A 14,825-nucleotide genomic window follows, 5' to 3' on the forward strand; every position below is an offset into this window, starting at 1 on the left:
CTTTTGGTTCTCCTGTTGTCACTTTCACAAGTGAATGTCAGCCTGTTAACCCTAAGGACTGGACTCTGTTCAGACACCTGGGAAAATGCAGCCCATACGATCACCCCACGTACCTCTCCACCTCATGGCTTTTGTCCCCCCACAGCATCTCTTGGCTGTGAACATAGGGATCTAGAACATCATCGTACACTGGTCCTTACCCTCATTCCACACCAGTCCCTCCTGCATCCTCCATAGCCATAGGACGTGCCAGGCTCTCTTAAGCATGAAGTTGTGTTTCACCTTCTGATCATATGCTCATGACCTGAGGGTGCTTTTTTCCAGCCATCCTATGAGCTCTACTCTTCTGACAACCTAGGGTTCTTTCTTCTCAACTCTTCCCCCGTACTCCTTCCTAGATGAAAGGCAGACTCCATTTGTGAGGAGCCATGCACATTTTGAAAGCCTGGGAAAGGGACCCCCAGACCAGGACCTGGTTTGGTGGTTTGGCTGAAATATGGCTTTAAAGAGTTGTTGGTTCTTATTCAGCTCAATGTATTTTCTGTGCCATAACAACAGCTTCCTCCTCCTCATTAGCCATGTGACTGCATCATGCAGTTGGTCTTCAGGAACCATCTAAACTGATAGGATGGTGCCCTGTTGATGCCTGGTTTAAGCTTAGCTTCCAAAAACCAGATCCTGTCACTTGTCACAAGCACACATACTCCCCCCAACCCGGTTTCCTCATTTGCTTGACGAAGCAGGGAGAGGTTCAAGGTTTTACCAGTGGTGGAGGAAGGATTATCTCTAGTAGGCTGCTTTTGCTGGCTGTCCAAAGTATTACCTCTGTACTGTGCAAGCGGTTCTGAACAGGAACTGAGGCGGCTTGTCGGAATCCAGAATTAAAGCAGCCAGATGTTCTTTGGGCAGTTCTTTAAGGGGAAGAGAAATAACAATAAATATCAAGCACTGTTTGTCACGGCATCCTCAGACCAGCTAATGAGGAGGGTGATGGCAGCCCCGCTCCAGAGTGATGGACAACGGGACTCCCAGTGATTAAATAACGTGGAGAGAAGCAGGAATAGTAGAAATTGCCAAAATTGCTTTTAGAAGTGTTTATTTCTCTTTTTTCAAGTGAGCAAAAAAAAAAAAAATAAAAAAAAAGAAAGAAAAGAGAAAACAAAAAAACCCTAGCAACAGCAAAAGGGCAAAAGCAGACATAGTTTTTCAAATTAGCTGTGTTAGCAGATTCCAATCATTTTTATTTGTAGTTTCCAATCAGTTAAAAAAAAAAAAAAAGGTTTTTCAAAATTGCATCTGGGTCATCCAAGATCAGTAACGACCTGATCTAGTTTAGGACCATGAAAAGGAAGAGTACTGTTGGCTAAGTATGGGTCCCTAAAGCAGCTCTGTGGTGAGTAGGCGGGCCATGGCAAAAGCAGCTCTTACAGAGCTCGTCCCCCGCACCCTCCGCTCCCCTGACGTCTTGTATAGATCAGTAAAAAGCAAACTTTCCAAAACAATTGAAAGGAAGGTAACTCCCAACTCTTAGGAGAGTGAGCTTCCTACAAGGAAATGAAGAAGACCCGTGGGAAGAGGCAGCCCAGCCCATCGTCTCCTGCTGGCGTAAAACACCTTCACCAAAGGTGCTCAAACACCTGCCAAGCCCGATGGAGCAAACTGGCTTTCACCAAGAGAAAGAACTGCGTTAGGAGAAAAGTTCTGAGGACACGGAGTTCTTAGGACTGCTGGGACCTCTCTTCTACCATGTGGAAAGCAGCAAGACCATGCTATTGCTGAGCTACCGTAAGCCTCAGGCACACCCATGGAACAGAGGCCAAAGGTGCAGGTTCCTCTGATGGTGAGCAAGGGGCAGTCCCCTCCGGCCGCTCCATGCACCTTAGGGCATCATCCAGCCCAACTGTGAATCTGCACATCCTGTGAGGTTGGAGGATCTTCATCTTTGGCTGGGATGTTTGAAACTTCTTCATGGACCAGTTACAATGCTTCTGGAGGGATGCTTCTGAAATGTTAATCATGTTCCCGAAGGAAAGCTAAACACACATTCTTTAAATACTCTTCATCTTCCTAGAGTTTAGTTGCACTTTTTCCCTATAGGGGAGGGGGGAGGCCTCTCCATTTGTAGGGTGCAATATAAAAAGCCAAGTAAGCAATAAACAGAAAACAAAAGTGAGGGATTTTTTGTTTGTTTGGTTGCTTGGTTTAGGGAGGGGAGATGGTGTGGAGGTTACTGTTGTGACACGTTGCCTCTAAATACAAACCACACAACAGGAACGACTGCTTTTCCTGTTTTCCAAGACAAAGAGTGTACTGCAGGGAAACACCTCGGCCGGAGTTGCCTGCGTGACGGTGCAAATGTTTCCTCCAGCCTATTCTACAAGTAACAGGTATTCCTTCAGAGAAGCTGGCAGTGGGAGGCCCTTGACTGCATCTGGCAGATACTGGAGTCCTAAACTCCGGCGCACAGCATAGCGAGAGAGTGTTTTTAGAGTTCCTGGGGCTGAGCACAGAACAGTCAGTTTTTCACACAGCTGCTGGTCTCTGGCCACTTCGCGTGGCATGGTGCCATTCTTCCTTAATTCAAAGTGTCCAACAGCTCTGTAGAGGAGCTCAAAGCAAGAGTCTTCCTTCTCTGTTCCGAGTCCCCTAACTAACAGAGCCACCAGGCGGGAGATGGGCGTCTGGCCTTTTAGGTTGATGACTCTGACCTCTGCACCGTAATCAAGAAGGATGCTAACGCTCTCGAGATTCCCCTTCATGGCGGCCCAGCTGAGCGGGGTATCATTGTTATAATCCAGGGCATTGACAGAGGCCCCGCTCTCTAGCAGGGCCCGCACACACTCGGCATTGTTCTTAAAGGCTGCCCAGTGAAGTGGGGTGTCTCGGTTGCCATCCAGTGCATTGGGGTTTGCTCCATACTCCAAGAGGACCTCCACACAAGCCTCATCTTTCTCAGCTGCATAGTGGAGGGCTGTTCGGTTGTAACCATCCAGGGCATTCACCTGTAAAGAGGGAGGAACTACATTACAGTAGCTAGACTGCTGACAGGAAGATGGGCGGGCAAAAGCTTGCGTGTATCAGTCCACTACCTTTGCTATGTCCTGTTCTGAATATGAGAATCAACAAGCAATTCCCGAGGAGTCTTGGTGATCAAGAGGAGATATGACAAGAACTTAGGAACAAATAGGGAGAGAATGGTCTCAAAACAACCAGCACTCTATTCTGGGCATTGACTAGGTGGCCTGCATTATATAGGCTTTTGCTCTGTTCTTGTTTATTATTCACTAGGATCCCTACCATGGGGTAAGGGGTAAAGAAAGAGATGAAGTCTAAAACCTTGTAACTACTCTGGAAGACATTTATTGGAAAGTAGCTTGAATATATTAGCCAGAGTAAAGGTTTTAGATTATTTTGCTTATCCCATCTCACTCTATACTGTGGCTAATGGCAATCACACTGAAAAATGAGGCCAAACTCTGCCCACGTAGCGTTGCTGTGCTCTGTAGCCATACAGAGCAGCTCAAATTGTTAATCCAATCAGCTCCCTTGCAAAAATATGCTGTGCAGTCACAAGAGAACTTCGATAAAAGCATCTGAAGGGAAGAGCACAGATCTTCCAAAGCTGGAAGAGCAGCTGACTTGCTAAAAATCAACATTACTTATAATTTTTGAAGGCTACAAAGACTTCAAAACCCAAATTTATACTATCTTCCCCTAAAAGTGCAATAAAAATACGCTGAAATATTTAACTGAGTTTAACTTTCTATTTAGCTAAAAACTTTTCTCCCCCAGGAGATTTTCATCATTGACATTAGTCACTGGCTTTCATTTCAGGGCCACTCACAAGAGTGATGGAATAGATAACGACAAGCAGAGAACAGCATGGCTGTGTGGAGATGATGGCCCCTTAGGCTAACTGACCAATATTTGGGGCCTGAACACCAGCTTCATGGCACGTCTGATTCCAATTAGCGCCTCAGCACATGCAACTTCCTGATTGCTTACAAATAGTTAAAACTGCTTATTTATTTATTAAAAAAGTGCTGACTTAGCAATTACTACATGCTGGTGACTACGTACTTGACAATCTTGTGAAGAAGGGGTCATTATCACCTTCGTTTTACAGATGGGGAAACCGAGGCAAAGAAAAATTAAGTAACGTGTTCAAAGTCACACAGCTGGAAGTGACAGAGCTGGGATTCAAATCCATGAAGTCTGGCTCCCGAGTCCATTCTTTTATCATTCATTACACTAAGCTGCTTCTTGCTAATGCCAATATAAATTAACCCATGTCTCTTATTTTAAGATACATTAAAAAGAAGATAGGAACAAGATACAATAAATGGAAAATAATTAGTGGGCAGATAGCACAAGTAGCTCAGCCCTGAGGAATGGGTTACCTAATGATATTCATCTCCCAGTTACAGTGGTATTAGAAGTTCATGTCTGGTTGCAGGTGTCAATGGTTTAGATTTAATCACTTGAGGGGCCTCTGTACTTAGAGCTCCTGGACAGTCAAGAGGCAACAAGAGGACGGAATGGAAATGTAAACAACCCCAGAAGGAAGGCTGGGAGAGAAAGGGGAGATAAAACCCCCTCTTCTGGAGCCACAGGCAACTTAAGAAAGAAAGGCAAAGGAATGAAATCCTTTGGATCACAGAATATATTCACCGTTACATTTTGGCTATGCCAATGTGACCGTGGGCCAGAAGATGGGAAGATATGGGAGAAGAGACAAGCTTTAGGAAAATGTGAAGCTCAAGTTTTAGTGGACCATTAATGTGACAGTGGTAAGAACTTTACCTCAGCTCCTTTTTCCAAGAGTAACTCCACACAGTCAGCATCTGACACCATGCAGGCACAGTGCAGTGGCTTCAGTGTGCCATGGGTACAGTTCACATCTGCTCCCTATGGGCAGAAGGAAACTCCAGTCAGTGTGCTCAGCTCTGGCTCGCTGAGCGGGACGAGACTCAGAAGTGAGTCCAGGGTAGAAGAGGGTTGTAGCTCTGACTGTACTATAAACATGCTACTGGTCCCAGTTTCTCTTCCTATGTATTAAATAATATCCAAACCAAGAGAACACTCTGAAGATGAATGAAAGGAACTATTAATTCCTTAGATCAAGTTATTGAGTTTTTCCACAAGGCAACTTGCCAGGTGGTCATCTAGACACCGCTGAGGACCTATAGCCTCAAGTGTAAAAGCAATGGAAAACTTAGTATCGGGCAGGAAAGCTGGAAAAGCAATCCACTCTCCATGGCCACCATGCTCTGAAAAGGTCAGGAAAGGGAGTCTGTCACAATGAAGCCAGAACCTGGCATGTTCCTTTTGCCATTCAACAGATGAACATCATTAATAGTGAGGTCATCTTAACGTTATCTTTTTGTTTATAAACATCTTCAAAGTAGCCTCTTAGCTTCGGCATTCTCTGCCACCTAGGCCCTGCTGGTACTTCTGTTTCAAATCTGATGAAAGGAGATGGGGATCCTAGGGGCAGACCAAAGTCGCTGAATGACTCAGCAGCAGAGCTAGAATTAGAATGTGACAAACTTCCTACTGCTGGATCCTCTGGTACCGCTTTTGCTGAGAACAAGTTAACGCTGTATGACCATTTCTTCTCAAAGCTGCACCACCCAACTCTGCAGCAGCTAAAGAGCTCCAGGCTGTAAATAAGGATTCTACAGTTGTTGAAAGAATGTACAAAGGTAACCACCTGGACACATTTTCTAGGGAGCAAAAAATTACCCTGTAACTTCTCTTCAATAGGAATAATAGTCAGAAAAAAGTATCAAAGACCAAAGACTGTCTAGGATACTAGTCATATAACAATTGTTGCATAGCAGTGGTTAGATATGTTAAGATGTTTTCTTAAGTCAAAAATTACCACGCACTTTAGGGGTTGACATTCCTTACAGAACTCCCAAGTGGTAGCTGCTGTCAAGATGGATGGCAAGTGATATCTCTCTGTGTAATTATTATAACCACAAGGATGTGAAAACCATTTCTGCTTTGCTCGTCTCCTTCCTCCCTTAGTAAAACATGTGTAGAAGACTTTGAGCTTGCTGGATCCCATATGTAACACATCCAGAGAGACATTTTACAAAGACTGTGAGACTAGGGTTATCTAGAACATCTTTCCTGAGGAAAGTATCAGATGCACAAAGTGAAAGGGAGAAGGAGAGAGAAGCAAAACACAAGGAAATGTACTTTCATGGTCAAGTTAATACATGTGAGAGGACCGTAAAAACTCCTTGTAATCTTGTGGTGAGTCAATGCTACAAATCTGTAATCTATTATGATTCCCCCAGGAACTGTCCCCCTTCACCTCCCACAGGACTCCCCATCAATCCAGCACACTCACCCCTCTGATGAGGTCCTCTACATTATCATGTGGGAAGGAACGAATGGCAGCGATTGTTCGGATTAAGCGCTCTGAGAGAGAGTATTTGCTCTGAATGCTCTGCATAATATACCACATACTGGAACTCATCAAGGCTCAGAGTATGTTCACATGCTCCAAACTGCCTGAAACAAAGAAGTTTTAGGCATACACAATATCACTGAGCAAACCTGTCCCTGGGATTAGGAGTTCTCTGAGGCCTTCCCAACTTTTACTAGATTTCAAACAGATCAACGATTAATTAATATTTTTTCTTAATCATAAAGAAATAGATCGTAATAGTTGCCTAGGGAGCTGGGTAAACCGCATGAAAATGCTCTAACCCTCGGCACTTCAATGCTACTCTCTGAACTAGTCAAGAGGCCCCAAGACCCTAACTGAGCTCTGTGTAGTTTTAAAAAAGACCAGGCAAGGAAGGGGATTTTTTTTTTTTTTTTTTTTTTTAAGGCTGAGGATGCCACACAACACACTTTTCCTCCTCTGGATTCTGCGGTCTTTCCTATCAGCATCACCTTTAGCTTACTTGTTATATTTGGCCCTGCAGTATAGTTATTTTCATACCGCTTCTCCTCTAAATTGTAATCAATTAGAAGTCAAGGTCTCTGTCTTCTATTTTTTTTGTCCATGGAAGGCCAGCCAGAGTCTCACAAAAAGTAGGTATTTCACAAAGACTGGTCGATTGACCAAAGGCTATAGAAGTGATCGATACCTGTGTAAAGAGAGGGAAAAGGCTATGGAACAAATATATCTATGTTAACAACAATGAGGCATCTGTGAAACAGTTTAAAATGTCTTCAACAAAGAAAAAAAAAGGAAAATATTTGAGGTGATATTCTAAAACAAAAATGTCAAAAGTCACGTATATAAAATTAGAAAAAAATTGCAGTTGATATCAATGACATATGCTTGTGGTTGTAGGAAAACAAGAAGATTTGAGTGCAAAATGAACTAAAAATTTTAATAATTGGCTGTTCAAGACAGCTGAGAAATAGATTTGGGCAAATATATGTTGTTCAAGCCAGAATATGACAGTGAGTTCTAGCATTCAATAAGAAAATAATGCAAAACACTCAAATTTAACTGATAAAAGTTTTGGCTGTATAAGAGCCATATACTAGTTGGGGAACATTTAAAATTCTAGCAAACAAGGTGGAACATTTCCATGAAAAAACATAAATCAAAAACTTCAGAAAAAAAACAGTATGCAGTATCAGCTTTCTAGACAGAACTGCTTAGGAATACGTGTTCTTATTGAACTATACGTTCCTTGAGGGTAAATATAGTGTTATTTTCAATAGTTCCTGGCACATGGCAGGTTCTCAATATTTGTTGAATGTAAAGATTATTACTTTAGATTCTAAAAATCCAAGACTTGCATAATTACATACGTTATGCATATGGTGACTACTAAGGTAAAAAAGCCCAAAGTTGGGATCCCTGGGTGGCGCAGCGGTTTGGCGCCTGCCTTTGGCCCAGGGCGCGATCCTGGAGACCCGGGATCGAATCCCACGTCAGGCTCCCGGTGCATGGAGCCTGCTTCTCCCTCTGCCTGTGTCTCTGCCTCTCTCTCTCAATCTGTGACTATCATAAATAAATAAAAATTAAAAAAAAACCAAAGTTATTTTAGTCCTTTCACACTACATAATTTTTGCTTTCCATAATGGAGTAGCCCCTTACGAATTATGTAATATAAGTTTGAATAGTTTCTATTTTGCGAATCAGTAGCCATTTGTCTGTTTAAGCTATTACAGTATTAACTAACAGGATGTAAGTTAACAATGTTCCGAGGCATCAAAGATTCATACTGGGCATTCTTCTCCCCTACGTTGTTATTATTATTATTAATTATTATTAATTATTATTATTTTAAAGATTTTATTTATTTATTCATGAGAGACACACACAGAGAGAGAGAGAGAGAGGCAGAGTCACAGGCAGAGGGAGAAGCAGGCTCCATGCACCGGGAGCCTGACGTGGGATTCGATCCCGGGTCTCCAGGATCGCGCCCTGGGCCAAAGGCAGGCGCCAAACCACTGCGCCACCCAGGGATCCCTTATTAATTATTTTAAAAGATTTTATTTATTTATTCATGAGAGACACAGAGAGGCAGAGTCACAGGCAGAGGGAGAAGCAGGCTCCATGCAGGGAGCCCGGCGCGGGACTCGATCCCGGGTCTCCAAGGTCACGGGGCTCGGTCTGGGGTCTTCAGGGTCACGCCCTGGGCTGACGGCGGCGCTAAACCGCTGAGCCCGGGCTGCCGCCTCTACGTCATTATGAATGAATAACCTTATGCACTTATTTATAGGTCCCTCTGAAATTTTCTAGATAGTTTAGACTTGACATATGTTTGAATCTAGCAGCTTAAATGCAGAGACAAGGGTCTGTATCTTATACTTCTTTGTTGCAAGGGAAAAGGAGGAAAAAGCAGGGGTGCGTTTGCGCCAGAGATTCCAGGACGGGGGCAGAAGACAGAGCACCTAAAGCGAAAGGCCCAGCTGAACTGGTTCCGCTAACCACTCACGGGCCACGATAACCTTGAAGACACTAAACCCCGCAATCATTTTCGGGGCACTCTTGGGACTCCAGGCTTCCAAGTCCTAACGGGTCAGGGCTGGCGGTTCTGTGCTGCTGCGCCCAAGCACGGCGCACGTGGGGAAGGGCCACGGCAACGTACACTCGACCCATCTCCTGACAGCAGCCCCGCGCCCTTTGACCCCAAGGGGCCCCTTTCCTCTGCTGGAGCCAAAAGCCCCCCCCCCCCCCGCATTTCACTTCGGATCCAGAGAAAACACCAAGGGGTTCCTCTATGGCAAGGCGGGAGAGGGGCGACACCGACAGTTCCGGCGCTAGCGAGGTGCCAGCGCGCGCCCAGGCCGGGAGACCCTCCGCGCAGCCGCGGGCGCCCCAACCCCGCCGCACCTGCCACGTCCGGCCGAGGCAAGGCGCCGCAGGGCGAGGGCACGAAGCGCGAGGACGAGCGGGGTCGCTTTCCGCAAGGGATGCGCAGAGCTCGCAGCAAAGCCTGCAGCGTCCCGGGGCGGGCGGCGGAGAGACGCGGTCGCGCGAGGGACGCCGGCGGAGCCCCCGCCCGACTCCCCCAAGGCCGGGGGCCGTCTCTGCCTCGAAGGCTAAGGAAACCCGAGCTGGGAGCGGAGGAGGAGTTCCCGGGCGGAGCGCCACGGGCCCGCACTCCCGCAGCCGCGGACGCACTCACCGGACCTCGGGCGCGGAGCCGGGCGGGGAACGCCGCTGTCAAGGCGCGACCCGGAAGCAGAAGCCGTCGTCTCCGGCGGGCCCCTCTGTCAGTGCACAGGATGTGAAAGGCGACGGGGAGGGGTGCCCGCGCGCCGACCAATGGCTGCGGGCGGCGCGCGCCTGCGCAGACTCGTCAGGCGGCCTCCGTCCTCCCCGGGTAGAGGTAACAGGTGATTTTCTGGGCCCGCCGGGAGGGCTGCGCGCAGGCGCAGTGCGGCGCTGTCGGCCGCCGGGCGCTCGGGTCCGCGGCTACGGGGCGGCGGGGGGTGGGGGTGGGGGCGGCGCCTGCGTGGAGCGGGCTGGTAGCGGGCCCTCCCTGCCCTCCCTGCCCTCCCTGCCCGGCGCTGCCTGCCGCTGAGCGGGGGCCGGAGCAGCTCAGTTCGACGCGGCCAAACCCGCTGGCCTGGCTCAGTAGCCGGGGAGACCGGGCGGGCAGGAGCAGTTCACAGGGCGGGAACGCTCGTCTGCTCTTCCGCACCGGCCGGCCCCTCCGCCCGCCCCCCGGAGCTGTGCCGCAGGTAACCACCCGAGGGGAGGAGTCGCCTACCTGTCGGAGACGGAAAAGGACGGAGGGCTGCCCCCTCCTCCGCCGTGAGGGGAGCCCACACCTGTCGGCGAGGTGCCTTCCCCGCAGAGCCGCCGCCGCCGGGAGACGCGCAGCCTGTGGCCCGCCCGGCCGCGCCCCTCACCTGCTCCCCAGAGCGTGTCCTAAGCCCCATAATCGAAGGAGTTTTAGCGTAAAGCAGGGCCCGGACAGTTGGTGACGTCACCGAGGGGATGATGAACTGGAAGGCTCGTGCCTAGTCGGCGGGCCCAGAGCACTCTTGCCAAGGGGGATGCGCCCTCCACCCCCCGCCACTCTGCTAGGGCGAGGTCGTCCGGTTCTCTCCAAAGAAGCTCGAGTCCAGGTTTTGAGAGGAGTGAATCCTCCCCAATTGCAAATATGGGCAACGCCTTTTAAAAAGAGTCATTTTGAAAGCAGGCAACAGTCAGCCCGTGAGCCACCAATTCCATACTCTGGATCAAAGGCTGCTTTGGTCATTGGTGGTTCTTCGGGAAGAAGGGCTTAGGGTTGACTGGAAGCTGCAGCTACCTATTAACTACAGCGCTTTTAATTCATAGATTTGTTTAGGAGATGTTGAAGGGATCTGAACATTATGTGGAGGCCCCACCCCCCACAACTACCGTAAGGCATTTGATCAAATTCAGTGAATGGAAACTGTTTGATTCTGTACCCATTGCTTCTAAGGCAGAAATCTGTATTATTCTCTAGGGCCCTACAGAGTCTTAAACCTTCAAACACAAGGGCAAGAGATACCGGTGTTGCTGCTGATCCACAAGTTCATCCTGTGAACCTAAGTCCTTCCTGGCCACCAGCAGGGAAGACCATAGATAAAATCAAAGCACTACGTGTCTCGTCAGACCTGACCTTGTTTCAGTCAGTACCTCTCAAACTCCCATCCCCGTGTCTAGAACTGTGTGACTCCTTTTAATACCCCAACGGTATATTCTCCCTAGAATCCCCCTTGAATCCTACTTGGCTGGGGGAATTAATGAGGTGAGAGGCAGATGTGTAATAAATTCCACTGCACGATGCAGTGGTCCAAGGTGTGCTAGCTCTCCCTCTCCCTCTAGGCCCAGTAAGGTGATGCTTTGCTTGGCACCACCCATAGCTTTCTCTAAGTGGAGCACAAGCTTCAGACGGTTGACCTATTGAAGGGTTGATGACTGCCTCTACGGCCTTCATTTTATTAAGTCTAGCACTACTCTGTGTTGGAAAACCCACTGCACAAAAGAAGGAGGTCCCCACGTGGACACAGCAGAAATGATAGGGTCAGAAGATGCAACGTGTGCAAGTAGTGCACCTGAGTTTCCCTGCCTTGGCAGCTTTTATTTAAAAGAGTCGTATGCCACTCAGGTGGAGAGAGAAACCAGAGTACAGAAGTACAGAAGACCTAACTTTTGTTCTGGCTTTGAGATTGATAGTTACTTCATCCCATTTCTTTGGGCATCAGTGTTCTCATTTGTAAAGAGAGCATTGGCTGAAATAACCTCTGAATATCCTTCTATTTCTATAATTCTGAATCTGTGTGATTCTTGCTTCTAAAATTTTTTACTCTCTTGTCAGATAAGAACAGCTTTGTGGCTATCATAAGAGTACTACATTAATGGGACCTGTGAGGGCTTAATTAGAAGATGCCAAAGTCGACATAGTTTCCGTTCCATTTTTGCTTCCTCTCTAAAGCAGGGTAAAGACAGTGCTGATTCCAAACTTCAGCTTTTAAATGTTATTTGTGTTACATAAATGTTCAAGCATACTAAAAAACACTAGAGAGAATAGTATCGATGAACTCCTATCTGTCATCCATATTTAACATATTAACATTTTGTCAGACATTTTAAAAATCCATTTTTTCTTTGTTGTTCTGTACAGCTTTAGGGTTTCCTAATAAACTATTCAGACAATACCCACAGTTCCCATGGTTTGGGAGGGAAACTTTTGACATCCTGTAAGTTTTCTAAAAACTTGAGCTATCTCGTGTTTATGTATTCATTTATTCCTTGAAAAAACTGTGAATTTTTCCCCGGGTTGTCATGTTTCTCAAAAGTTCTTGATTGGTAAATGATAGGGTGTATAAATTCTGGCAAACTCCCAGCATCTTATAAATATAGAATGAGACTCCCATAGGCCATCTATGCAGATGATTTCATAGTGTCTGAGGATCCACTGCACAACCAAAGGAGTTTTCAGATCCATTCATTAATACATTTATCAAACATTTACTGGCAATTTGTTCCAGGCCCTGTGCTCACAATGCAGGGAAGACAGTGATGGAGAAACACATTCTCTTATTACCAAGGGTTGGAGATGGATTTGCAAACAGTTGCAATTCAGGATAATTATTTCAACAAAGTTTTAACATTCAAAGTCAATGTTGAAGAACAGTTGTACTTCACAGTGAGATGGAGAGAATATAGGGCGGAAGGGTCTGTGAAGAGGTTTCTTGAGGAGAAATTTGTTTGTGCTCTTCAGTTCCCACTCCCTTCCCACCCAAAGGGAGAGTTAGTGATGGTGCTGCATCCCTGTCCTTCAGCCCAGAGAGGGCCTTCTCTGGGACCAGGGAGGTTGGCAATTGTTTCCCATAGTTGTAAAACACAGCACCAGCACTTGCCTATAATTTAAAGGCAGTAGCCACAAACAGAGGTGAATGCATTGGGATCTGCCACATTCACAGAGTTGATAGGGATGACAAATGTGTAAATGTTTCCCAGGACCGGATGTGGGCCATACGGAAGACAGCGTGGCATTGCCTTTGGTTTATTCATATGGCTGTCTAGAGGTGTGGAGGGACTTGGGGACCAGAAGCTAGGGATGGACGAACATAGGAATCCTGGAATACACAGAGATTGTCATCTATTTAGGCCAAAAGGACTGAAGTGAGAGGTCTCTGATGATAGGATCTCCAAAGAACCTTTAAAAGCATCCTACAAGAAAAAGTCAACTTAAATCATCTGCCAGACCCGGGTAGTACAGATCTATCATATCTCTTAGCTGCCCTGCTTCCCACTTTTACACAGCAGGTCAAACAGCAGTTAGCTAGTTGGGGGAGGAGGGAAGGAGAAAGCTGAAGGCAGGCAACTGCCAGTCACAAGGGGCCTTACATGGGGCAGACAAGGGAGAGGAGAAGCCTTAAACTAGTGCCTTAGAATGAAGACTGAAGTATTTGATTAACATCCTGGACTGGAAACATTCTAATTACCAAATCAAGACTCTCTTGACTTAAAGTGACTAACATAAAGGACTGTCAGTTATCAAACAATGAACCGAAAGGTCAGGAAATCTGCCCAATTTTCCACTCAGGAAAAATTGCAGGGGAAGATCATCCCCTCCATATTATTATATTAAAAAATATATTTTTAAGTAGGCTCCATACCCAGCATGGAACCCAACGTGGGGCTTGAACTAATGACCCTGGGATCGAGATCTGAGCTGAAAAGAGTTGAACACTTAACTGACTGAGCCACCCAAGTGTCCCCTGCCAAAATTTAAAAGACAGTAAAAGCCAAAAAACAAAATGGTATTTTGATCACATCCAATGAATTTTGCATTCAACATTCCAGCTCCATCTCTATACATTTTAGTTTGCTATTTGTGATCTTCGTGCTTTGATTATAAGTAAATTGTTTTTTGCTTGTTTTACATACATTTTGTCTCTCATAAGACTTTTAGGGTCATTATTTTTTCTTTTCTTCCCTGCTAATTCCAGTTCTGCTCTCAAGAAGTGTTCATTAGATGGTGTTGACTGACAGTACAACTAGTGTTCCTATTTTCAGACCTTGGCACAAACTTGAGCTAGAAATTTGATAATGATGTTTTTGCTTGTAGTGATTGCTGCCATCACCGTTCAACATGTATTAGTGTCCAGGCTCCGGGTAGATGCCAGTTAGCTGTCCCAGGTTACAGACCTGGGTGTCTTGCTTTTTGAGCTTTGGGAATACCTCACAGCCACAGGCTTTTGTGCAACTCTTTTGGAGTGGAAAAACTCCTTTCTTCACCTGCTGGCTTCAAACCCTTTCCTGATTCTGAGTGCAGTCCTCTAGAGTGACCATGTACTGGAGGAGAGGAATGCTGTCTTGCAACCTCTGTAGGTCGTAACCGAAGCCTTTCACAACAGTTGTCTGGCTTCGGGCCAGAACTTATCCATTACTCTTCTGTCTAAAAAGGACTCATCTTTCTTCAGGGGCCACTTAGCTAATGTTGATGCAAATTTTTCCTGACACCCTTCCTAGAGAAAGATGCCTTAAGGAAGAAGCGATTCCTCCCAAATGAGTTCTTTTGTCACCAAAGAGGGCGGAAAGAACCAAAAGTAAGTTTGTGATACCCTAAGAGGAAAGGAGAGAGAGGGGATCAGTCAAAATTAACAAAATAAGGTGAAAAAATAGGATCTAAGTGTCAGACTAGTTAGGAAAATTAGCTTTGCTTCATTAATATGTGTATTTTCTCTTTGAATTTCTTCAATTTTTAGTTATTGTTTATTGTATATCCCTTATTTTAGAAACAACATAATATGCAAACACCTTAGCGACCAAGTTTTCAGTTCTGATAGTAGTTCTAGTTACTCTGCCTAAGCAAGTTACATTATCTGTCTCAGTTTATTGATCTGTACAA

At 46.1% G+C, this 14,825-nt stretch overlaps 1 protein-coding gene across 10 annotated transcripts; it reads right to left on the reverse strand.

Annotated features, from left to right (window-relative positions):
- Positions 1-106: 106 nt before the first annotated feature.
- On the reverse strand, positions 107-9,705 carry ASB8 (ankyrin repeat and SOCS box containing 8). 10 transcript variants are annotated; one of them, XM_055318886.1, is made up of 5 exons: positions 9,615-9,671; positions 6,962-7,109; positions 6,362-6,525; positions 4,804-4,908; positions 107-3,002 (listed from the first exon to the last, which is right to left on the reverse strand). In XM_055318886.1, exons 3-5 carry the CDS (start codon positions 6,488-6,490, stop codon positions 2,370-2,372), a joined length of 867 nt encoding a protein of 288 aa, XP_055174861.1. In that variant the 5' UTR covers positions 6,491-6,525; positions 6,962-7,109; positions 9,615-9,671; the 3' UTR covers positions 107-2,369. The 10 variants fall into 10 exon arrangements, with proteins under 10 accessions (XP_055174861.1, XP_055174863.1, XP_055174862.1 ...); XM_055318888.1 differs by lacking the exon at positions 9,615-9,671 and adding an exon at positions 9,320-9,604; XM_055318887.1 differs by lacking the exon at positions 6,962-7,109 and having other exon boundaries at positions 6,362-6,521; positions 9,615-9,705.
- Between the last annotated feature and the right edge of the window lie 5,120 nt (positions 9,706-14,825).

The sequence above is a fragment of the Nyctereutes procyonoides genome, unplaced genomic scaffold, assembly GCF_905146905.1.
Source record: "Nyctereutes procyonoides isolate TBG_1078 unplaced genomic scaffold, NYPRO_anot_genome, whole genome shotgun sequence".
Lineage (NCBI taxonomy): Eukaryota > Metazoa > Chordata > Mammalia > Carnivora > Canidae > Nyctereutes > Nyctereutes procyonoides.

Excerpts from the sequence above, each read along its gene's own strand:
- ASB8 (XM_055318887.1), bottom strand. The coding sequence starts at position 6,490 with ATGAGTTCCAGTATGTGGTATATTATGCAGAGCATTCAGAGCAAATAC. Across the intron at positions 4,909-6,361 it reads TAGAGGACCTCATCAGAGGG|GGAGCAGATGTGAACTGTAC; the intron begins GTGAGTGTGCTG and ends TTCTGCCCATAG. Across the intron at positions 3,003-4,803 it reads TCTTGGAAAAAGGAGCTGAG|GTGAATGCCCTGGATGGTTA; the intron begins GTAAAGTTCTTA and ends CCCTCTTTACAG.